The sequence below is a fragment of the Sinocyclocheilus grahami genome, unplaced genomic scaffold (genome assembly GCF_001515645.1).
Source record: "Sinocyclocheilus grahami isolate Dianchi unplaced genomic scaffold, SAMN03320097.WGS_v1.1 scaffold180.1, whole genome shotgun sequence".
NCBI classification, from domain to species: Eukaryota; Metazoa; Chordata; class Actinopteri; order Cypriniformes; family Cyprinidae; genus Sinocyclocheilus; species Sinocyclocheilus grahami.
In genome coordinates this window covers 816,706-843,058 of record NW_015505359.1, presented here as the reverse complement: position 1 = coordinate 843,058, position 26,353 = coordinate 816,706, and the positions used below count along the sequence as shown (strand labels likewise).

At 40.3% G+C, this 26,353-nt stretch overlaps 2 protein-coding genes across 3 annotated transcripts in view; both read left to right on the top strand.

The window, feature by feature from the left end:
* The window catches only part of LOC107594199 (brain-specific angiogenesis inhibitor 1-associated protein 2-like protein 1), a 35,844-nt gene extending 16,499 nt beyond the window's left edge, over positions 1-19,345 (top strand). Inside the window, exons 9-12 of the mRNA XM_016284161.1 lie at positions 3,785-3,844; positions 3,950-4,103; positions 18,198-18,238; positions 18,335-19,345. Of these exons, the coding sequence (XP_016139647.1) occupies positions 3,785-3,844; positions 3,950-4,103; positions 18,198-18,238; positions 18,335-18,407 (328 nt within the window). The 3' untranslated portion in view covers positions 18,408-19,345. The remainder of the gene's footprint in view (positions 1-3,784; positions 3,845-3,949; positions 4,104-18,197; positions 18,239-18,334) is intronic.
* A 1,027-nt stretch (positions 19,346-20,372) lies between these two features.
* LOC107594176 (tectonin beta-propeller repeat-containing protein 1-like) overlaps positions 20,373-26,353 on the top strand; it is a 19,480-nt gene continuing 13,499 nt past the window's right edge. For both annotated transcript variants that reach the window (XM_016284140.1, XM_016284138.1), the window contains exons 1-2: positions 20,373-20,476; positions 22,088-22,323. In XM_016284140.1, coding sequence (XP_016139626.1) covers positions 22,099-22,323 — 225 coding nt within the window. In that variant the 5' untranslated portion in view covers positions 20,373-20,476; positions 22,088-22,098. The remainder of the gene's footprint in view (positions 20,477-22,087; positions 22,324-26,353) is intronic.

The following is a 26,353-nucleotide window of genomic DNA, read 5'->3' as shown; positions in this document are numbered from 1 at the left end:
GTCAGCTTATAATAATGTTTTCTAATTTGAGTGGTACGGGTAGGTTTTCGTGGGAAATTCGAGCATGCAGCTGCTTCATAACTTCACTTCTGTAAACATAAAGAAGTTGCTCCGGCTACTAGGCTATCACATTTGAGGATCCTGCAGGTGGCCGATCATTTATAGCCTTTTCTCACAGCAGCTGGAATAATTAAATGTATCATTTTGATGGCGTATTGTAATTCAGAAAGGATTGTGTTTATGAAACACATATGAATGAAATGAAATTAAGTTTTAAATGTGCTTCTGATCACAGATAGCCTGGGATTACACAAGATTTGTATTTTAAAGACAACCAGTTCTAAGGGAGCATAATTTGCTTTTTGGGTTAAAAGAATTTCTTAATAGGAAATTCGAGTGGTATGACGAGATTAGACTGTACAGAAATTGAAATCTACTTGCTTATACACACTTTACTCATAGTCACGCAATGCTGATGTTGTTAACCTTAACAATTTGAGAATAAAGTATAACAATAATAATAATTTGCATGGTTTGATGTGATATGAGATTAAATTTAATTTAGATTAAATCACCATTGGTAGCACAATTTATTGTAATGCTTTTTTCCTCAGTTGGTCAGAACAAACGTGGCAGACTTGTTACTTGTTCAGATGACAATATCCAGTGAAAATGCTTATTTGAGTCTTATATTCTAAGACATAGGCTAGAATCTGTGAGTGCAAAGTACAATATCCACACCGGTGCGGTGACTGACTGCCACACATACTCCTCAAAACATTACATTCATCCGCGCTGGAGCCGTGCCGCCGCACAACCCACGCAAGGAAGATAATTCCGCGCACAGCTGCAATTCCAGGTTTTCAAACAGATGGCAACAAAGAGGCAAAACGTATGTACTGCAGCTTTAAGAATGTCTCAGTATTAGGGCTAGGCAAGTTAACAGGTGGGAACTGGGAAGTTTCCTATAGCACGTGAAGGCAGCAGAGAAGCGCTCTCGCTCAGCACAGTGGAGTGCATCGTTTTGTTAACTTTGTGGTTTATTATTTTGAGTCATTTGGAACACGGTAACACACACGGCCCTCTCACAACATATTGGTTTACAGATCTATCACTTTTGCCGCTCAGAAATGTTCACACAATCATGCTGCACGTATCAGAAGTTCCGCGCTCCGCTCACACTACATGCATACTGCGCCTGAGCCCAAGTGAACCGCGCTCTGGCCCTCCTCTTCCAACCAAGCCAGAGCTGGCTAAATGAACCGTGGCACGGAGCGATCACACTACTCAAACGAACCGGGCTTTGGGGATCAGACACGCTCGGGCACGGTTCAAAACGCCTAGTGTGATACACCCTTATTCTCCTGCATCCCGCACACGAGTTTCTACCCACCCGCACTCGCCCGTCAAGTGTTGTCGCGCTGCTGCGTTAGGTCCCGCGATAGTGCAGGTCTCTAGTTGGAAGGTGCCTGTTATAATGTTATGATCGAGGCTCTGGACAAACTATAAAATATTTTCTATAAAAACGTTAATGCCCTGGCAGTGTCAAATAGCTTTGGTTTTATATTTAATTAGATTACATTAATGTTATAAGTTGAGATTTACAAGAAATATTTTAACTGCTTCTATGTAAAAGGAATACTGCTGTAAAAAAAGAAACTTATTTGTTTAAAGTGTTTGCAAAACAAATGTTATTGCACTTTTGTTCATATAGCAGTACTTTTAGATGAAAAAAGTGCACAATACACTACTTTTGAATTCATTATTGAATTGTGTGCATAACAATGTGATTAATCATTTAATGCGATTTAAAATTTTTAATCGTTGGCCAGCACTACTCAAAATATATATATATATATATATATATATATATATATAATTATAATATATTACTTTCATTGTATTTTTTTTTTTTTGTAAATACAATGAAAGTAATTATGGTCCAGTGTTTTTTGGACCCCATTGACTTATATGGACAAAAACAGTTGAAACATTCTTCAAAATTTCATCTTTTGTGTTCTGGAGAAGAAAGTAAGTCTTAGAGGCTTGGAACAACATGAGGGACATTGAGGACACTGCAGTGTCATACATTATCTTGTCCATGCTGCCCTTTGACTTGAATGTTAGCAGCATCAGCTTTCTTGAGCTGGAAAGACTGGTTCCATGCTTCTTTTCATTTGATTTACTTTCCTAATTTGCAAACTTTGAGACATGTTCAACATGTCAGGTATGTTAGAGGTGCTTCTTTACGTCACTGAGAGGAAACAAACATACTGCGTAAGCCTTTGCATGGCAGTTGGCTTATTTTTTGGACCTAAATTCATTGTAAATTGCACAAAACAAAAGTGGTGCCTTCATTTAGACATGATGAAGGGGTGTCTGTCCTCCTCTTATCGCTGTCTTTTATTTCCAACTGAAAGGTATATTTACATTGTTCTCTTGACCTGGAAATGTGTTTCCAGTGTGGTCCATTGGGGTGAGTTGGCATTTGAGCTGGCACTGTTAGAGCGAGTTTGAGTAAGGAATTATTTGTAAATGAAAATGTAGATAAATGCTTTCAATGAAAGATCTTTCACGACAGACTTCTCTCAAAATCCAATCAATAGCCAATGCATAGAACCAAATCCCTGCCTATTTAAATCATATAAACAAAACGTTGACATGGGTTCATATGAATTGAATTTTATTTCTGCTTTTAGTAGTTAAAAAAAATAATTTAATCAAAATTTACCATATTTCGTTTGTTAGAACACATTACTAGTCTTGTGGTGAAGAACTAATTGGTGCAAGTTCATCCACAGAAAAAAAATAATTGTAATATTTAGTCAAAATCTGAAAAATTGCTTCCCCTCTGGAATGGCATTTCTCCTCTGATGTCAGTTTGACGGCTTGGATGGAACATCCCTAACCATTCTCCTCCAACCATCAGTCTGCTGTGAACTAGAAATGGCAAAGATGTGCACTAAAATTCAACCCCGTTCTCTATTTTATTGTTTTTTTTTTCTAATTCAATACTCAGAAATACGTATGAAGTACATACTAAAGTAAAGCGGGTTGCAACTTTTGGTTCACACAGACATTAGTAACAAACATGAGCAAAACTGTTATGCTGTGCAGCTCTGCTTTATCATAAAAACTCAGCACATAATAAATGTAATTTATGTGCAACTAAATTTGTTAAACTGTTCATCAATACTGAAGAGCTGAATTTCAGTTAATTTGATTAGTTAAACTATCAAAAATGTAAAGAAAAACAATGTGATAATGACAGTTTTTGTGATTACATTTGGTGACACTAGTGGGATATAAATCAAAAACATCATTTTAAAGCTAACAGGTGCATGTATTCTGTATATTAATATTTATATTTAATCATTCATCCATAGCAACATACAAACGGGAGGTCAAATGATCGTACTGCTGTGAAGGCATCTGTGATTTGTGTGGTCTTATTTGTTTTGCATATTTTAATGAGCAGCTTTGCGATTTCAGAGGTCCAAAGATTTTCCCTCAATACCCTTTATGGTATTATGACGCATTCTTGAAGGCTCAGTTCAGAGTTATGCACAGCTGGCGGTGTGACAGTTCCTAAGCAACCAAAACCAAATGTACTCTTCATACTACGTGGTGTTTCACTTTACATTTGTGCCAATACAGTGGTTTTTGAATAGTCAAACCGTGGTTGAATCAAAAAGCCTTTTAATGCATATGGAAATTGAGCTGATACCCATTTTATTAGAAAATCATGATACACATTATCGATATTTTTTGTTTGTAATTACAGACGGGGCTGGTTTCCCTCATCTTATTGCCAGGCTTACAATGACCCAGTGATCGCAAACAGGTGAGTCTGTATTTGAGTGAAAATGATGGGATTTCTGCTGAAACTAACAATGTTTATCCATCCATTAACAAAACAGTATGACATCAATTTATGTATTTTGTTCAGCAGAGTTGAGAGTCCATTGCGCAGCCAGAGTGTGACTGATCCAGAGCAGCCAGAGGAAGACGAGGAGGAGCCCGTGCTGCTGCCCCCGCCTGACTACAATGACTCATCCAGGGACAGACCCATTAAGCCCTCCACCCCCTCTCCACAGAACACGGTAAACACACTGCGCTGGCGAATAGGAAAGCTAAGTGCAAAGTTAGTTGGAAAAGCAGCCAATTTCTGTAAAGAGAGATGGAGAGGAGTAACTGGGCCTCTTATCCTTTTGTGGTTGAAATGAGGTAGGCAAAGTCATTGGTGTATTCTGGGAGGGAGTCCCCTGATCGGATCAGGTTTCCTTCTAGGGTGAAAATTAAACCTCTGTTACTGCACAGAGGCTGCACGTAGAAAATACACACAGAACAGTTTGAAGATGAGTGCAACACTGTGGCTTTATAAAATATTTAACTTGGCTGGGAACAAAAAAACAAACAAAAGACATTTATAAGATTACAAAAGATGTCTTCAAATAAATATTGTTCTTTTGAAAATTCTATTTGTCAAAAAATTAATCAGTTTCCACAAAAATATTAAGCAGCACAGCTGTTTTCAACACTGGTAAGAAATGTTGCTTGAGCCCCAATTTGGCATATTAAAAAATAAATAAATAAATAAATAAATGCAGCCTTGGTGAGATTCAGAGACTTTCAAAAAATTATATATATAAAAATTGTAAAAAAAATATTTGTCACTAATAAGTCACTAATAATAAAAAATAAGTTTGTGACACTTGTCGTGTGAAGTCTTTGTATATAGTGTAGATGTTCTACCATTGAAGCTTAAGATGCTCTTTGGATGATCTCAAATCATGCTGGAGAACATGATCATCAGGTTTTACACAAACTTTTTTTTTTTTAGTTTATGCAGCATGAGAGCTGCTGTTGTTAAAGTAAAAGGGCTTCAAACATATACTAAGACATTCTGAAATTCATGTTATAGAAAATAATGCAAATATATGTTATATAATATAAAATTATCTAAAGTATTTTCACTAATAGTCTCTTTTGGACCTTTTGGACTTTAAATTGTACAAATTAGATCTACATAAGTGGCAATAACCACAAAAGGATACATTATAAGACCTGCAATAATGTAACCTCTGTTCTTTGCCAGGGGGCCTAGGGAGGGGTAGATGAATGCTCTGCATTACTGTCATTGTGAAAAATAAAAAGACATCTGAAAAATGCTCCCTACCTGGTTTTCTCATTGTGAGGGAGAGTGGAGACAAATAGAGCTGTACTATATCAGCCGATGTCAGACTGAATCCGAGTATCTGGTAGAGGTGGGCGCTATACCGGTATGAATGTGATAACTGGTATTATGTTGTTCCATGATATGGAATTTGCTATACCAAGGATACCGTTATATATTCATGAATTAAAATTTTGCATTTATATGGTTTTGTTCAATTTGGTACACTTTGCAAATTTTAACACAAATAACGATTGTGTTAAAACAAGGCTGAACGTTTTTGTCCTCTGTGTGCAACGCCGTACTACACAGGCATTAGTATATATATTTTTTATTTTATTATTATTATTTTATATTTATATTTATATTATATTACAAATTATTATTATTACTATTATATTATTGTTGCTTTTGTTAAAATAATCAAAAGATGGTCTCAAGATAAATATTCAGATTTTTCCCCCCAGTAGTCTGTTTTATTCAAACAATTATGAAAATTTTTGCATTTAGATACAGAAGAACTTTGCCTGTTGAATATTAAAAACAAATGAACAAACAAAAAATCTGGATTTCCATGTCTGCCATGCAAATCAACTGTTCCTGCTCATCTCCAGACTGGATCTCTTCTCTCCACTTTCCCTAATTGCAGATTCAATTATTAGATCTGTCAGTATTAATATTTTTATACTTAGATTTTTTTGGGGGGATCAAACTGTAACACCATGTGTCCCAACCAGACGTGATGCGACGTGATAAAAAGTATCTTTTCCATGTAGTTTTTGTCCTAACCACCCACGACAGCAACACGTGACAATAAGCGACACTGAATTCTATTTTAGAAATCGCAGGAGAAACAACATACAAAATATGACAGTGATAATCTCAGGTAATGATTATGTGCTTTATTCAGTGTTAAAAGTGTCTAATGTGAGTTTGAATATTATTTTGCGTGATCTTTATAGCCATAGTGAAAGTAAAAATAGATATTTTACCTCAGATCTTGAAAATAAATTAGGCTAAAGCAAACTTACATTAAAACTGTGAACTCGCTGCGAACCAACATCCATAACAAAGATGGTATGACTCACTCACTCACTCAAAACTGTTCAGTCCATTCACATTTGAATCATCTATTTTCAGTGTCCACTTTTCTTTACTTCACACTTGCCATGTTTTTGCTGTCACGTCATATATATACACTGGATGCGACAAAGCATTGCAAATCATTTGAACTTTGTGTCAGCACGTCATAAATAGAACGAGTCAGCAGTTTTCTGTGGGGGATTTGTTGCGCCGCATCCAGTGTAGACAGCATCACTGATTATAATAAGTTGAGTTCTATTGTATTTTGTTGCATTAACTTACATCGGTGTAGACACGATGTAAATTAATGTCGCTTTCTGATGCTGCATTTGAATTTTCATGCCACATTATTTGAAATTAGCTCAGGCCAAACATTTTTCTCTCCTATTGCCGCCTATTGAGGAACCCTGACATAGAGCATCGTAACAGACCAAATTAATAGAGTGCTAATCGCCTACTCCAGTGGTTCCCAAACCAGGGGGCAAGGGATAGTGTACAGTCAGCAGATTATTTTGCAAAAGAAACCTCTGCAGGGTGATAAAGACTACACTGCGTAATTTTTCCGCTTATCATGCGGCCACTTGCCTGATAAGTAAATAATTGAGCGCAAAATATTTTGATAATAATTTGACATATTTTAATTACCTTAACATGACTCTCAGTACCTGCTTGAGTGCTCCGTTATCAGTTGTAGCAGTTGTGGTTATATCAATAACAGACCACTAGATGGCGCGATTGAAGAATCAGAGTTGTATTGCAGGGAGCCATGTAGAAATATAAATGAACGATGTGGTTCTGCTCTAAGCATGAAAGTTACAAGTTTGTGAAAGGACTTCCAGTGCCAGGTAAACGTAAAGCAGATGATGAATATACTAAAGATTCACAAATACCAAAACAACGTGTCTACACCAGACTCGAGCGGCGCGATGTGACAAAAGCAAATAGAACCATTAGTTTACTGACGTAACCCTGGTTCTCTGATAACATGAAGTGAGGTATCTCACTATAGGAACGCCTCAAGCGTGACCGATCGCGGAAGCACCAATAACACCACGTCTGCCAACTATGGCAGACCAATCGCTGCACCGATCAGGGAGTCCCGCCTCCCTGAATATAAACCGCAGCTACCTGCCGTTTTGTCATACTCCACATATCTCTTCTCCGTGCAGTAAAGGCAAGGAGGGCAATGTTTGTGAGATACCTCACTTCATGTTATCAGAGAACCGGGGTTATGTCAGTAACCTAACGTTCTCTTTCTAACATTCGTTCGGTATCTCACTATGGGAAATAGACTACTCCCGTATTGCCGATATGCTGACGAAGCAGACTAAAGAAAGAGTAGGTTGTTATCGGAGTCATAACTCCCGACGGAGGTGAAAACAGAATAATATGAGGAATTCGCCCCTTAATAACTTGCATTATTCACCCTGACTACTCACTCCCAGGACTGAGTGGGCAAGAGAGGGTTCTGTCACATCCAGTCTATAGAAACGAGCAAATGTGTGCGGAGAAGACCAGCTGGATGCCGCGCAAATTTCTTGAATAGAAATGCCTCTAAACAGAGCCCAGGATGTAGCCATACCTATAGTAGAGTGTGCTCGTAATCCTATTGGGGGCTCTATATTCGCATTGCTGTAACATAACACGATAGCCTCCACCATCCAGTGGTAAAGGCATTGACGGGAGATTGTTGCGTTGATGTAAGAGTCAGCCCATGAGACAAATAGTTGATTGCTCTTACGAAGTGTGTGGGTTCTCTGAACATACGTATACAGAGCATGAACTGAACATAAACTGTGTAACCTCTCCTCCTCTGGGGAGACCACTAGATGGCGCGATTGAAGAATCAGAGTTGTATTGCAGGGAGCCATGTAGAAATATAAATGAACGATGTGGTTCTGCTCTAAGCATGAAAGTTACAAGTTTGTGAAAGGACTTCCAGTGCCAGGTAAACGTAAAGCAGATGATGAATATACTAAAGATTCACAAATACCAAAACAACGTGTCTACACCAGACTCGAGCGGCGCGATGTGACAAAAGCAAATAGAACCATTAGTTTACTGACGTAACCCTGGTTCTCTGATAACATGAAGTGAGGTATCTCACTATAGGAACGCCTCAAGCGTGACCGATCGCGGAAGCACCAATAACACCACGTCTGCCAACTATGGCAGACCAATCGCTGCACCGATCAGGGAGTCCCGCCTCCCTGAATATAAACCGCAGCTACCTGCCGTTTTGTCATACTCCACATATCTCTTCTCCGTGCAGTAAAGGCAAGGAGGGCAATGTTTGTGAGATACCTCACTTCATGTTATCAGAGAACCGGGGTTATGTCAGTAACCTAACGTTCTCTTTCTAACATTCGTTCGGTATCTCACTATGGGAAATAGACTACTCCCGTATTGCCGATATGCTGACGAAGCAGACTAAAGAAAGAGTAGGTTGTTATCGGAGTCATAACTCCCGACGGAGGTGAAAACAGAATAATATGAGGAATTCGCCCCTTAATAACTTGCATTATTCACCCTGACTACTCACTCCCAGGACTGAGTGGGCAAGAGAGGGTTCTGTCACATCCAGTCTATAGAAACGAGCAAATGTGTGCGGAGAAGACCAGCTGGATGCCGCGCAAATTTCTTGAATAGAAATGCCTCTAAACAGAGCCCAGGATGTAGCCATACCTATAGTAGAGTGTGCTCGTAATCCTATTGGGGGCTCTATATTCGCATTGCTGTAACATAACACGATAGCCTCCACCATCCAGTGGTAAAGGCATTGACGGGAGATTGTTGCGTTGATGTAAGAGTCAGCCCATGAGACAAATAGTTGATTGCTCTTACGAAGTGTGTGGGTTCTCTGAACATACGTATACAGAGCATGAACTGAACATAAACTGTGTAACCTCTCCTCCTCTGGGGATGAAAAAGGTGGTGGATGAAAAGCTAGCAGGTCCACTGATTGAACCGTGATCAAACATTTTAAGCACAAATGCCAGGTCTAAAAGTTACTTTTCAACCCCCGGAGCGAACATCATACATGAGGAGTGAACTGATAAAGCATGTAGCTCACTCACCCTTTTTGTTGTAGTGAGAGCAAGTAACAGAGCCATCTTAAAAGCGAGCAGCTTCAAGGCAATGTTATCAATGGGTTCGAAAGGGGCTTTTGAGAGCGTGTTCAGAACTACGGACAACTCCCAAGGCGGGACCAGCGGCTTCGATACTGGGTGTGTAGCCTACGTGCCCCTCTCATAAATCGACAGACGAGAGGGTGTTGGCCAATAGTACCCACGTTAAGACCAACATGACATGCCAAGATAGCGGACAGATAAACCTTAACTGTAGAGAAGGCTCTGCCCTTATCCAGAAGGTCCTGTAGGAAGCACAGCACATCCAAAACTGAACACAAGAAAGGAACAATGTTTCTATCAGCGCACCGTCCCTCAAACACCCTCCATTTGAGATTATATAAAGAATGTGTCGAGGCAGCCCTCACGTTCTGAATTGTCTCTATCACTTTCGGAGGTAACCCAGCTGCATTCAGATTTAGCCTCTCACTGGCCAGGCCCAGAGAGCTAGTTTCTGAGGGGAGGGGTGAAAAATTTCCCTCCCGTGCTTGTGAGAGGAGATCCCTGCATGCTGGTAATGGCCATGGCTGGTCGTAGAGCAGTTGCACAATCTCCGCAACCCACAGTCTCCCTGGCCAGTATAGCGCGATCAGAATCATTACATGTTTGCATTGCCGAACCCTCCATAGTGTCGGCTCGATCAGGCTCAATGCAGGGAATGCGTACAGTAACACGCCTGGCCACTCGTGGGCTGGAGCATCCACACCCAACAGTGCATCGTCGCCGGCCAGAGAGAAGAACAGGAGACATTGCGCGTCTTTGCGCGATGCGAAGAGATCTACAGCGGCCCGGCCGACTCTCTGCCACACCATGAGGATCACTTGGGGGTGGAGTCTCCACTCCCCGTACAGAGGATTCCCTCTGGACCGTAAATCTGCTCCCCTGTTCATTATTCCTGGAATATGTGTCACGCGTAACGACAGGAGGGTCCTGCTGCTCCACATAATCAGTTCTTTCGCTAACAAGTGAAGCTTGTGAGCACAAACTCCTCCCTGCCGATTTATGTAGGCTATCTCTGTTGTATTGTCCTTCCTGACCAAAAAATGATGATTCTTGAGAAAATGCACAAAATTTCTCAGAGTTAGTAACACTGTTAGTAGTTCTAGAAAATGTATGTGCTTCTCTCTCAGTGCGGGAGACCAAACTCCTCTCACTGTTCTGCCCTCGAACACCGCTCCCCAGCCCGTGAAAGATGCATTTGTCGTCACTACTTTCCTTAACATAACAGGACCCAGAGGGCATGCTGTCCTGAGAAAAGACAGGCCTCTCCAATGACGAATTGCGCTCCTGCATTCTGGTGAGACGCGCACTCTGGGGCGAATGCCCTGTAACGCTGTTCAGATCTGAAAATCCCTCATTCGCAGCAGTCCCAGGGGAACCACTGACACTGTCAAGGCCATCAGACCCAGTAGCCAAAGACACATTCTGAAAGAGACTGATCTCCCTCGTTGAAAAAAGGAGAGGCAGCTGTGAAATGTCTTGATGCGATCCTCTGATAGGAAAGCTCGAAACATCACTGAATTCAACCTGAGACCCAAGTAGACTATTTCCTGTGCAGGAGTTAGACAACTCTTCATCTGGTTTATCTTGAAACCTAATCTCTCCAGATGTGTCACTAGTGTGTACTGTGAAGAGTGGGGCAGGGCCGAGAGCCGTGGGAACGGAGCGAGGCCGGTGGAGTAAGTGATAATGCACGACACCTGCGCCACTCACAGGTCTCGAGTCCCACGTTGGAGCTCTGGAAGGATAAAAGGAGGAGTGACGACAGTGCAAGACGAGAGAGGACCAGGCCTGGACTTTATTTTGTGTTTTGGTTCTGTTTGTGCGTGACAGTCATCCGTGAGGGGCTGTCGCGCAATTTTGTGTTTGTTTATTTTATTATTATATTATGTTTGAATGTTCGCTGGTTCCCGCCTCCTCCTTCCCGCCTCTTTCTTCCCGAACTACAAACTGCGTTACATTGGTGCCAAAACCCGGGAGGAAGGAGGGACACACTGCCAGAGATCCCTCGCCGGGGCAGTCTGCAGCCATGTACGCTCAAGGCGGTGGGCTGGAGTGAGTTAACGGGGGGGGCAGACGAACTCGCTGCTGGCCGCCTGGACTGTGGAGGGACGGCTGCCGTCCGTGAGGGAGCGGAGGAGTCGCCGCCGTTCGCCATGATGGGGAGGAGCCGACGGAGTGTTGGGCCGTCCACCGAGGGCTATCCATTGGCGCCACCAGGCATCAATAGGGGCATCTAAAAACTCCACCTTCTTTTTGTCAGAGAGGCCTGACAAAAAGCCTGAAAAAACCCAGCCATAGCGATCTCTCTCCCACAACCGGTAAGCCCATACTCTGACCGCAGATTTGAACGGCTACGCAGGACTTGCACAGGTTTAAATCTGCGATGACACATCTCCTCCCAGAGCGCTGGGTTGGGAGATCTGGAGTCCAGCTGACCCCCCATCTCCTCAAATAACTCTGCTTGATAGGCAGTAAGGAGGGACTTGGGTGCAAATGATTAGCCACAGATGATTCAACAGGGGGAGGATCCTCCATTCCCTGAACATCCAGCTTTGAGAAGCCCTTGATGGGCACACAGTGGGGAAAAAGGCTTGTCCCAAAACCTCTTCATTTCAGTCACACAAGCCGGGACGGCTGGAATAAACTGCCTCTCTGGAGGGAGACGTGACTGAAGTCTCTTTGCATTATACAAATCTCTTTCAGTCCCCTGACTGAAATTGTCCCAATCAATCACGTGTTAAGTTTTCTTTCCCAGAAACCCTCAGTCAGAATGTTTGAATACTGTTGTACTGCAAGTGATTTATAAATTATACTCACAACACCTCTAGAAGCCATACTAGAATCTATCCAATTTACCATAGGATGAGGAGATATTTTAATTGACCAGGGTACACCGTAAGCTTTCAGTGCAGATTTTAATCTTAGAAGATTTTAAGATTTAAGATTTAAGGCAAATTTTAGGCCGTTTATTATTCCACAAGAATTTTGATACTGCTGTATTGATCTCTTTAAAATAGCCAGTAGGTGATGTCAGAGGTAACACTGAAAATAAAAAGCTTAGCCTCGGAAGTATATTCATCTTAACAGTGGCTATCCTTCCATGAAGAGCCAACCAGAGTGGAGACCAACACAGAAGATCGCTCTTAATCTTATCCAGAAGAGACTGATAGTTCCACTTGGAAATGCGAGATAATGAAGGCAAAACTCTGATTCCAAGATAATTAAACTGGTCACTGATAGGAATCATAGTGGGTAAGGTCTGAATCTCTGATTTAGCAGCTAAATTAAGGGGCATAAGTATGGATTTGTTCCAATTAATCTTATAACCAGACAGTTTACCAAATGTATCAAATAATTGTAAGCATTCCTTAACCGAATCTGTGATGTTTGATATATATATATAACAAAACATCATCAGCGTAGAGTGAAACGTATTCATACAACTTATTGGAGCTATTGCAGGACATTGTCTGATCGCTTGGGCCAAAGGCTCTAATGATAAATTAAAAAGCAAGGGTGACCGACAGGGGACAACCTTGACGAGTACCCCTGCCAAGATAAAAGGAAGTGGAGATGTAAGAACCAGTGAGCACTCTAGCTGAGAATTCAGAATAAATAGTTTTGACTGCTTGTAGAAAAAACGAGCCAACCCCAAAATGCTCTAGGACAGACCACAAAAAGCTCCACTCAATTCTGTCGAATCCTTTCTCTGCATCCAAAGAAAGGATTGCAGAGGAAGCTGTATATGAGTCTGCTTGTTGAATAATATGAAGAAGCCTATGTACATTCTGCAGATTTGCCCCCTTAGAAAACCTGATTGATCATAGTCAATCAAGTCTCCTATACATCGATAAAATCTTAAGGCCATCAGCTTTGAATCTGTGGATAGAAGGCTAATTGGCCTGTAACTAGAGCATTCGAGTGAATCCTTCACTTTCTTCAGCAGCAAAGTTATTAAAGCTGTGGTTTGGTCCCTGTGTAAAGCCCCTTTTTCTAACGCAAAGTTAAGAGAGTTAAGAATCAAGGGTGCTATTATGTCCCATAATGTCTTCAGAATGTCTCGCAAAAATGAATTAAAACATCCAGAGATCATTGAATCAGACTTAGAGGCATGAGATCTATCTAACTGGGGATCCAACACCGCATTAAAATGAGACCACAAGACAGTCCTCTAAACTCACAACTAAATGTAATAATTCTTGAAAAAATTTGGAATCACCCTCACTGGGTGCATATACAGGCATATTTAGTATTATTTAGGGAAACAAACAGTGATTTGGCCTTCTGTTTCATTACCGGATCTTATAATTGAAAAACCAATATTACGCTTAGACACTATCAGCACCCCTTTAGTTTTGTTGACCACTGAAGAGGAAGAGATCACTTTAAAGTAAAATCACTTTATTTTGGAAGCGATGCACGTCTGCTGATTTCAAGTGAGACTGTTGTATAAGGTCAATAGAGACCTTTTTGCATCGTAGGTAATCTAAGCATTTGGTTCGCTTAATAAGGCTATTTAACCCATTAACGTTCCATTATAAAATATTTATAGCCATATATTAAAAAAGAAAAGCACTCCACATCAACCAGAACTAATGTGGGAGGACCATAAAGCAATCCCCCGGAAAGATAACTGTGATCAGAACACATGCATATACAAAGGCATCTAGGCAAACAAATATATAGGCCAGCACTAGACTGAATAACTTACGTGGGCAGTCCCGGGCATAGAACAAAAAAACAAGAACATTAACAAAATGGGCAGTAAGCAAAGAGTTAGAACACACTCTTCTACCTGCCCTCAAAGTCTTTGGATATGCGGCCAACCTAGCAGTCCGGCTTGTCCGTCAACATCTGACCCGGTAATTTTTCAGATGAAGAGACAATCAAATTTTCTTAGCAAGGTCCTTCATAGGAACTGCAGATTCATCCTCATTCACCTTGGATTCTCGAAACGTAACCGCTACAGCTTTCTTCAGAGAAAACTTTGTGGCGGGATCCAGATTGAGAGCAAACTTTTCAACCTCCGCCGGTGTCTCGAGAAGAGAAATCTTCCCTTGGTGAGTAACTTTCACTACCACGGGGTAGACCAAAAAGGATGATATCCCCAGCTGAGTTAGCTTCTTCCTCGCCGATGCCATCTCTCTCCTCTTAGACGCCGTGTGGGTACTGAGAAGAAAAGCAGCGGCGCTCCCATATGAAGAATTTGTCCAGCGGTTCAGGCTCCATTCAGGATTGCATTCCGGTCTGGATAACGCAGCATCTTGAAGATGAACGTACGAGGGGTTGATTTTGAACGTTCACCGCTATATATACGGTGGGCTCTTTCTATCTCCACTACTTTGCCAGCAAGAGAGGGAATCCATTTAGAAAGATGATTCTGTATAAATCCCAGAGGGTCATCTCCTTCTAACCCTTCTTTCAGCCCCACTAGACGGATATTGGACTGGTGGCTTTTGTCTTCGATTCTCGCCAACTTTTCCTGAAGGGAGTCCACTGCTAGCTTAACCTCCATGGTGTCTTTTTTTGCGTGACGAAGAGCTGTTTGCATTTTTATCAATATTATTTCTTATCAGACGAACATCCTTTTCCAGAACTCCAAGTCTATCCACAATCAGGGCGAATTCTTCTTTAAACAATTCTCTAATGAAGCTAAGGTGCATCTTAGCTTCTCAAAACAATTTTTTTTAGATTAGCCTATCCTGAGTGATTTATGTTATTGGGTATTGCTTTTTCTTTGTATTATTGTTTGTGTTGTATTGTTTTTTTTGTGTGTTGTCCTGTTTTAATTATGTATTTTATTATTGTAAGGTGTCCTTGAGTGTCTTGAAAGGTGCCCATAAATAAAATGAATTATTATTATCTTTAACTCGTCGGCAACTATGGCGCAAATTCCCCCTCAGGATCATAATTATGGTTTTTAACTCGCTTTTTCTCCGGTGAAGCCAGTGTCAATTGACGTTTTGCCATCTTCATTTGTAGCTCCGTTAGAAAAACAGTCCAAAACTAACCAAATGTTGATAGTTTTCCTGAGAAAAAACTTAAGGATACCGAGTCAGGGAGCAATCGAACTACACCGCCAGTGCTAACGGTGGGTCACGTGATCTCGTTTACGGTTTAAAAAAAATAAATAAATAAATTGTAGCCTTGGTGAGCATAAGAGACTTTAAAAAAAAAAAATTTTTTTAAAAGGGGGTGGGGCTTGAAAATATTTTTCTCTACAAAAGGGGGGAGGCCCGACAGAAAAGGTTTGGGAACCACTGGCCTACTCAAACACGCAAACAGTGGAAAAACAGTGGCACAATAAAAAAAGGCTTTTCAGGTCTATGTCCAATCCCTCACTTTTTCTAGTTATATAAGGTTAAAATATTTTGCCTGTAATGTTTTTGTTTTCTCATATCGCAATATAATATCAATATCGCCTGGAAAGTGTAAAATATCGTGATATGAATTTTAGCTCATATCGCCCACCCCTAGTATCTGGCTCCCTCTCCTGAATGACCTCAAGCCACATGTACTGCCTCAGGGCATAGCTAATTCACCTTGAATGTAATCATATGATGGTGGGGTGGTGACTCTGGTAAACACACGTGGACTGTTGTGGCAGGTCTGATGACCAAAGTCTGTCTTTTGATGAGCATTTTAAGGGATAGTTTACCCAAAAATAGGAATTCTGTAATTTACTCAGTCACGTCATTCCAAACCTATATGCCTTTACTTTTTGCTGTGGAACACAAAAATCGTCATGCAACTTTCTGTAAGACAAGAACTCCTATTTAATTGTCTGCCATTCTATTCCTTAAACCATGCTATGACTTACAAAATGAGTCATGTGGAGTATTTTTTTGGAGGTTAGGGGGGAGTCACATGAAGTACTTTTATAGTGTGTGCTTTGTTTGTATGTGGGGTTTTTTTTAGATTTATTTTTGGCGTTTTTGCCTTTATTTTGATAGGACAGTAGAGTAATTACAAGAAGCAAAATGGGAGAGAGAGAGAGCGAGAGAGAGAGAGGGGGCGGGATCAGGAAAGGTCCACGAGCCGGGACTCGGTGCGCTGCACATAAAGCTATTGGCACCGACGTGTTAGTTTTTAAGGGGATTCTTTTTTTTTTTTTAGAGCTTGAGAGCTTGCGGCCATAATTTATTGTTGTTCAGAAAAAAAAATAATCATATGGAGTACGTTTATGGTGTTTTTGTTTTGTGACTATAAACTGTAGTTAAAATTTGGAATGACATGAGTGAGTAAATAATGACAGAATGATCATTTTTGAATGGCCTAATCCTTTAATATGAAATAAGGCCTGCCTTGGTCAGATTTTAACTCTAGAATACTCCCAGTAAACCCTTCTCTCATACAGTATCTCACAGAAGTGAGTACACCCCTCACATTTTTGTAAATATTTTATTATATCTTTTCATGTGACAACACTGAAGAAATTACACTTTGCTACAATGTAAAGTAGTGAGTGTAAAGCTTGTATAACAGTGTAAATTTGCTGTCCCCTCAAAATAACTCAACACACAGCCATTAATGTCTAAACCGCTGGCCATAAAAGTGAGTACACCCCTAAGTGAAAATGTCCAAATTGGGCCCAATTAGCCATTTTCTCTCCCCGGTGTCATGTGACTCATTAGTGTTACAAGGTCTCAGGTGTGAATGGGGGAGCAGGTGTGTTAAATTTGGTGTTATCGCTCTCACTCTCTCATACTGGTCACTGGAAGTTCAACATGGCACCTCATGGCAAAGAACTCTCTGAGGATCTCAAAAAAAAGAATTGTTGCTCTACATAAAGATGGCGTAGGCTGTAAGAAGATTGTCAAGACCCTGAGAGCTGCAGCACGGTGGCCAAGACCATACAGCGGTTTAACAGGACAGGTTCCACTCAGAATAGGCCTCGCCATGGTCGACCAAAGAAGTTGAGTGCACGTGCTCAGCGTCATATCCAGAGGTTGTGTTTGGGAAATAGACGTATGAGTGCTGCCAGCATTGCTGCAGCGGTTGAAGGGGTGGGGGGTCAGCCTGTCAGTGCTCAGACCATACGCCGCACACTGCATCAAATTGGTCTGAATGGCTGCCATCCCAGAAGGAAGCCTCTTCTAAAGATGATGCACAAGAAAGCCCGCAAACAGTTTGCTGAAGACAAGCAGACTAAGGACATGGATTACTGGAACCATGTCCTGTGGTCTGATGAGACCAAGATAAACTTATTTGGTTCAGATGGTGTCAAGCGTGTGTCGCGGCAACCAGGTGAGGAGTACAAAGACAAGTGTGTCTTGCCTACAGTCAAGCATGGTGGTGGGAGTGTCATGGTCTGGGGCTGCATGAGTGCTGCCGGCACTGAGTAGCCACAGTTCATTGAGGGAACCATGAATGCCAACATGTACTGTGACATACTGAAGCAGAGCATGATCCCCTCCCTTCGGAGACTGGGCCACAGGGCAGTATTCCAACATAACGACCCCAAACGCACCTCCAAGACGACCACTGCCTTGCTAAAGAAGCTGATGGTAAAGCAGGTTCCTTGACTGTTTACAGTTCATAGTCCCTTGAAGTGATTAGATTTTCAATGCTCAGACAGCGAAAGCAAGCGTTTCAAGATTATCAAGATTCCTGACGCATATGATGAGGTCATAGGACACTGCAATTGTTCCAGGTACTTAGTCAGCTAGTGAAGTGACAGAATCATGTGTTGACATCCTAATCGAACCAGTCTGACGGGGAAAACCCACTCTGCACTTTAGGTTCTAAAGAATGGAAGCATAGTTTATGCTGATCACTTTTTATTCTTATTTTTGTGTTTACAACAGGCGTCTTTGCCAAATGGTCACTCAGTGCCGCCATTCCTTGGGTGAGTATATTTTTACAGAATTAATTACCAGTATTACTACAGTGCACTAGCATTTAACCCATTCTCTGCAATCACAATGCCTGTTTCCCTCATCAGGGGTGGGAATCCATTTGCCACGGTCAAACTACGGCCCACCATGACAAATGACAGATCTGCACCAAACATATGATGAGACTGCATGCCGCCCGTGCCCTTATGTGAAGTTGTGTCTCAGAGGTTTTGCCTATATTGATGCATTGCAGATATGGCAGAGGAACCAAATGAAAGGGTTCTGTTACATCATCAATTTTAATCCTTAAAGTTTCTAAAAATGAAAACCAGCAGATTAAAATTTACAGGAGGCATTATTTATAAGAATTTTAGACTTTGATTAAATTATTATTTTAAATTGTAACTGGATTCATACACTTGAGTTTCCAAGAGAATGCACAGCACCAAACAGGCTCTTGAATAGCTATTTTCTGACCATATTGGTCCTCTGTGTCTGGGGCCTTGTAAAGGTAAACCAAAATCACAAATGTATATTTTAAGGTTTGAGTACTGCAGCCCCTATTTAGAAACATGTCACATAACCAGATCATATTTCATTTCAAAATCCAGTGAAGTAGTGTGAGGTTTGCCAGTTGCCAACGTGTTCTGGGTTAGTATGGATTAAATTTAGCCTTTTTTTTTGTTATACAGTATCATAGTTTCATTGTTTTAAAACGCTGATGTATTCCTTATGCTTAACACCTTTTTCATGTTTAAAGGAGGACCATGTAAAGACACATAGTTGAATTGTTTATTCCTCATGTTAAAGATGAGTGCAATGTGTGGTGATAACATTCTTACTAGCTGCACAGTTGAATGTTGGCTTTTTTGGCTTTAGCTGGACATCAGATCAAACTCATGAGCATTCTTCACTATGTAAGAGAAATCCTTGGGTCCTAGCTAAATACAAGATTTTTTTTTTTTAATGAAGTCTTGTATGGTTGTGTACACGTTATGTCTTTGCAAGCATGTTATCATGTAGGGGAAACGGTGTATTCTTTATTTTTATTGATTCATTGCCCCTTTTCTTTTCATACCACATTACTCCGAAATAAAGATATATATGTCTATTTGAAATGTGTTGGATATTATTTGACCATTGTTCTGTTATATTTTCTCTGATAATACTATTCTCAGTAGTAGCTTAGTTGTCCTGTTCCTTGAAGAATAATGGTGAATAATTCTGTCCTGATTATGAATTTTTAATTTTCTAACAATTTATTTATCCCATACACTATAAAAATGCTGTACTGGCTAAACTGGTGCAGGTGAGTAAGAAATTTACTGTGTCCGTTGTAAAAAAATCTGAATCTGTCATTTCAGTCTGGGTTTGTATGAGGTGAGGGTATCCAGCAATACCAGCATGTTGTAAAACTAGATCAGATCATATAGCAGATAACTGATTTACCTCAGCACTTTTTCTTAAGTGCGACTAAAACCAGTGCAGCTATATTTGCGTTGGCTGTTTCTCTTAATCAGACCTTCACCTACAGAAAAATAGCCACACTTTGATGTTTTGTATTTTTCTCTTTTACCTCAAAACTTCACCAAAAAGGCATGAGAATGCAGTTAATATAATCACAATATAGCAGGAGTCTCTGACACCGATTTTATTAAGCAATCTATAGTCTTACGTCTAAAGATGCAGTACACGACAACAGAATGGTGCAACAAAAGTAATTATCCTATGGGTGGTGCTCAGTGCAAAAAAGTTTAGTAATGTTTTAAGACCTCCACACTTTTGAAAAAAAAGGACTGTTGCAAAATGCTTCGATTTTGGAATGTTTTTTTCTCTCTTTAATGTTTAAAATGTATTGTTATTTGAGGGTGTATTTATAGAGAGAGAGATGGAAAGAGAGATTTTAATAGTAATAATAATAATAACGTAACAGAAGTGCTAATAATATATATGCGTGTTAACATTAGAGGTTTAACGGAAAGAAAATATGAAGATGGGGTGTGTGTGGGGCACCATAGTAACAACCTCTACCATCACGTTATGTTTTAACCTTTATACAGTCTGATTTTAATGAGTTATTGGCGCCCCTTGACGGGCCGATAAGCTATTGCTGCCAATGCAGCAATCCTGTAACTTCCTGTTTGGGAGCTCTGTGTTGTCAATATCGTGCAATTCACAAGATTTCGCAAAGCCGAATGGTCTCAAAATGACAACATAAGTTAAGTGCTTACAACCTTGACACAGATAAGGTATGTAAGTAACGCTGGCTACAGTTGATATATTCTGTCATTTATAAGTTACTGAGGATGCATAAACTGCCATGATTTTTACCTTCCTGTTGTAATGGCCATGCACCTGTCACTGCGGAAGACAGGCAGCTGCAGTCATTCATTTCAAAATGTTTCTCTTCTGACTGTATCATAGTCGTATTCCAGTTTTTTGCAGATAACAAGCTATTGTCAAGTACTCTAACGTTACAGGCTTATTTCTTATGTGCTGTCATTGCTAGCTAGCGTGCTATCCGGCATTACCTGCATCAACACACAAGCGTTCAACAACAACAACATGCATTCTCAAAATATATATATGTTGCTTTAGTAACGTTTTGAACTTCAGTTATAAAAAATGTACAAAAAAAATACCACGGTATTACCATATTGTTTTTTATGTTTTTGTTTGTTTGTTTTTACATAAATGGTACGTTGCTCCCACTTTTAATTTTTACCATAGTATCTGCCATAGTAATTACTACTTACTTACTCAAACTATTAATATGATGGCATTTTGTGAAGTACCTTGCAGTGCTGCTATGTTGATAATAGTAATTAAAGGGGTCATATGATGTTGCTAAAAATAACATTATTTTGTGTATTTGGTGTAATGAAATGTGTTTATGCGGTTTAAGGTTAAAAAAACACATTATTTTCCACATAATGTACATTATTGTTTCTCCTCTATGCCCCGCCTTTCTGAAACGTCGATTTTAACAAAGCTCATCAGTCTGAAAAGCGAGGTGTGCTCTGATTGGCCAGCTATCCAGTGCGTTGTGATTGGCCGAATACCTCAAGTGTGTGACGGAAATGTTATCATAATTGTGATGCTCTGTCCTGCCAGAGCGGAAGACCAAACAAAGTAGTTTCGCTTTCACAACGAATCACACAGCGTCTCCATGACATGGCGGCAGCAACAATACTACAGTGAAAATAAAAGTTACGCCTTCTTTCTTTGCGTGAACATTTGGGCGGCGTTATGCAAATCTTCCCACATCCTGACGTAGACATGTGGGGGCGTGTTAGAACGAGCCGTTTTAGGTAAGCGTGGTTGATTCTTAACTTTTATAAAGAATATCTCTTTGGATTTGAGACTTTAGTCTTTGCAACTTTACAGATCTTCTTTATGCACCAAGTGCTTGTAACACTCCAAAGAGAAAGGAAAAATTTAAATCGCATCATATGACCCCTTTAAATATAGTAATCATTCAGTACCATGGCATTATAATCTCATACTGTAACATGCTTAAACATGGTACCACCACAGTAGTGTTTTGTAAGGGTAGTCTGTGATTTATTTGGAGCTTTTTGGTGTATTGCTGAGATCATGGGTTTCAGTTATAGCTTAGAAGGCAACAAAATAGCAGTTGTCAACAGGTCAGCACTGTTTTGGCAACATGAGAAACGGTAATGAGAATCAGCTGACTGCAGATCTGCTATCAAAGCAGAGAAAAGAGTAGACAGGAAATTCTGCTTCATTTGAGAGCAATTCACTTTGTGTCCTTGTATACTTCTAAACACTTTTTGTAGCCATAAACTGATGCTGAGGTGTTTGTTTATCTGCAGATCTCTGTGTTTTGTCTCTTACAGCAGGGTGCATCATGCCGAGCTCCCTCTTGTGGGCTGTTGATGTGTACGGGAGGGTTTATAGCCTTTCGACAACGGGACAGCAGTGGGAGCATTGTCGCGATGCCCACTTGGAGTTCAAGCGTGTTACGGCTATACAGCAGTGCTGCTGGAGCATTGCCTGTGACCACCAAATCTATCTGTACATCCATGCCAGTGATGTGCCCATCCGCTACCAAGAGGAGACATATGAAAACCAGGTGTGCTCAATAGTAATATACAGACTGTTATAAGTATTTGGAAAAAATCCAGCAAATCATTGTTATGGGGTTCAACCAACAAGCAGAAAAAATATATACAGGAAATTATATCAAAGAGAGGGCCCATGCAGACCATCATTACTGTGTGTTTGGGCTAATAAGTCTTTTAAATATCTGATAATTTGGCCTTTTCAGTTCAGGTTTTACAGTGTCATGTGGTGTTACTCCATAAAAACACAATAATATTAATGAATTAATAATTAATGATTTATCTATATGCTATTATTCAAAAGTTTGTAGTTTGGCATGTGCAAAAATTTTTAAATTATAAGAATGTAAAAATTAAGTCTATTATGCTTACAATTTGTTTGATCAAAATACAGTTATTTTTACATTTTAAAATAAGAGTTTTTAATTTGACTTTATTTCCTTTAAGAATGTATTCCTGTGATGGCAAAGCTGAATTTTCACCAGCAATTACTCCAGTCTTCAGTGCCACATTATCCTTCATAAATCAATCTAATATGCTAATATTTGGTGCTCAAGTAAAATTTCTTATACAGCTGTGCTGCCAAATAATTTTGTGGAAACTGATATATTCTTTTTTTTTTTCAGGATTCTTTGATGAAACCATTTATTTGAAATAGAAATATTTTGTACCATTATAAATGTCTTTACTGTCACTTTTGACCAATCTAATGTGTCCTTGCTTTAAAAAATTCTCCACATCACAAACTGTCAAACACATCTTACCAGCAAACATATACTTGCTCATGTCCTTCTCTCTGCTCTCAGAGGCAGAAAGTCTCCAAACTCATCCTTTCCAATCATCCTACTACTTGTCCGCTTGATCCTATTCCATCTCATCTCCTTCAAGCCATTTCTCCTTCAGTTGTACCTGCACTCACTCACATCATTAACACATCCCTTCAACACTGGGGTCTTTCCCTCAGCATTTAAACAAGGTCGGATAACCTCTTAATCATAAACAACCTCGGATCACTACTTAAAAAACCCACTCTTAACCCAGCACTTTTAGAAAACTACAAATCAATATCCCTTCTTACTTTCATTGTAAAAACACTTGAACGAGTTGGGTTCAACCAAGTCTCAGGCTTTCTCACGCAGAACAACCTTCTGGACAGCAACCAGTCTGGCTTCAGAATTGGACATTCAATCGAGACTGCCCTGCTCTTGGTTGCTGAAGCCTGGCAAGAGTGGCTTCCAAATCTTCAATACTTATCTTGCTGGATCTGTCCAGCACAGTGCTTTTGACACAGTTAACCACCAGATCCTCTTGTCAACCCTCATGGCAAAGGGCATCTCAGGAACTGCACTCCAGTGAATCGAGTCTTACCTCTCAGATAGGTCCTTCAAGGTATCTTGGAAGGGTGAGGTGTCCAAGTTACAACTTCTAGCTACTGGGGTGCCGCAGGGATCAGTTCTTGGACCATTTCTCTATCTACATGGCATCACTAGGTTCTGTCATTCAGAAACATGGCTTTTCATATCACTGCTATGGTGATGACACTCAACTCTACCTCTCATTTCATCCTAAATTTCACAGACCACATTGCTAAAACTGCCCAGTCCTGCAGATTCGCCTTGTGCAACATTAGGAAGACCAAGCCCTTTCTATCAGGACATGCTACACAACTCCTTGATCAAGCTCTTTTTTTTGTCCAGGCTGGATTATTGCAACGCTCTCTCAGCAGGTCTTCCAGCCACTTCTATCAAACCTCTGTAACTAATCAAGAGTGCGGCAGCAAAAGTAGTTTTTAACGAGCCGGAAAGAACTCATGTCACACCTCTGTTCATCAACTTGCACTGGCTACCAATAGCTGCTCGCATAAAATTCATGGCATTGATGTTTGCCTACAAAACAACCAATGGATCTGCACCATTTTACCTAAATTCACTACTTCTGACTTATGTGCCCTCCAGAAGCTTGCATTTTGCAAGTGAACGGTGCTTTGTAGTGTCATCCCAAAGAGGCACAAAATCACTTTCACAGACTTTTACCTTAACTGTTCCCTGCTGGTGGAATGACCTGCCCAACTTGATCTGAGCAGCTGAGTCTTTAGCCATCTTCAAGAAACGTCTAAGACACATCTCTTCCATTTACATTTGACCCTTTATTGCTGCCAAATAATTTTGTGGAAACTGATATATTCTTTTTTTTTTTCAGGATTCTTTGATGAAACCATTTATTTGAAATAGAAATATTTTGTACCATTATAAATGTCTTTACTGTCACTTTTGACCAATCTAATGTGTCCTTGCTTTAAAAAATTCTCCACATCACAAACTGTCAAACACATCTTACCAGCAAACATATACTTGCTCATGTCCTTCTCTCTGCTCTCAGAGGCAGAAAGTCTCCAAACTCATCCTTTCCAATCATCCTACTACTTGTCCGCTTGATCCTATTCCATCTCATCTCCTTCAAGCCATTTCTCCTTCAGTTGTACCTGCACTCACTCACATCATTAACACATCCCTTCAACACTGGGGTCTTTCCCTCAGCATTTAAACAAGGTCGGATAACCTCTTAATCATAAACAACCTCGGATCACTACTTAAAAAACCCACTCTTAACCCAGCACTTTTAGAAAACTACAAATCAATATCCCTTCTTACTTTCATTGTAAAAACACTTGAACGAGTTGGGTTCAACCAAGTCTCAGGCTTTCTCACGCAGAACAACCTTCTGGACAGCAACCAGTCTGGCTTCAGAATTGGACATTCAATCGAGACTGCCCTGCTCTTGGTTGCTGAAGCCTGGCAAGAGTGGCTTCCAAATCTTCAATACTTATCTTGCTGGATCTGTCCAGCACAGTGCTTTTGACACAGTTAACCACCAGATCCTCTTGTCAACCCTCATGGCAAAGGGCATCTCAGGAACTGCACTCCAGTGAATCGAGTCTTACCTCTCAGATAGGTCCTTCAAGGTATCTTGGAAGGGTGAGGTGTCCAAGTTACAACTTCTAGCTACTGGGGTGCCGCAGGGATCAGTTCTTGGACCATTTCTCTATCTACATGGCATCACTAGGTTCTGTCATTCAGAAACATGGCTTTTCATATCACTGCTATGGTGATGACACTCAACTCTACCTCTCATTTCATCCTAAATTTCACAGACCACATTGCTAAAACTGCCCAGTCCTGCAGATTCGCCTTGTGCAACATTAGGAAGACCAAGCCCTTTCTATCAGGACATGCTACACAACTCCTTGATCAAGCTCTTTTTTTTGTCCAGGCTGGATTATTGCAACGCTCTCTCAGCAGGTCTTCAGGCCACTTCTAACAAACCTCTGTAACTAATCAAGAGTGCGGCAGCAAAAGTAGTTTTTAACGAGCCGGAAAGAACTCATGTCACACCTCTGTTCATCAACTTGCACTGGCTACCAATAGCTGCTCGCATAAAATTCATGGCATTGATGTTTGCCTACAAAACAACCAATGGATCTGCACCATTTTACCTAAATTCACTACTTCTGACTTATGTGCCCTCCAGAAGCTTGCATTTTGCAAGTGAACGGTGCTTTGTAGTGTCATCCCAAAGAGGCACAAAATCACTTTCACAGACTTTTACCTTAACTGTTCCCTGCTGGTGGAATGACCTGCCCAACTTGATCTGAGCAGCTGAGTCTTTAGCCATCTTCAAGAAACGTCTAAGACACATCTCTTCCATTTACATTTGACCCTTTATCACTAGAACTCTCTATTCTATTTCAATTCTATCTTATTTATACTTCTTTAATAAAAAAAAAACTTGACCCTCTAACACTAGCGTTCTCTATTCTTTTTCTATTCTATCTACTTGTTTTCTTTTTAATTATTATAAAAAATAATAATAACTGGACGCCCTAACACTATCTCTTTCTAGTTTCTATCTATTTTTTATTATTTTTATTTATTATAACTGTGTTAGACTAACTGGGGCTTGTCACAATACTTATTATTATGCTTTGGATAAAAGCGTCTGCTAACTAAATGTAAAAAAAAAAAAAAAAAAGGAATAACTTAT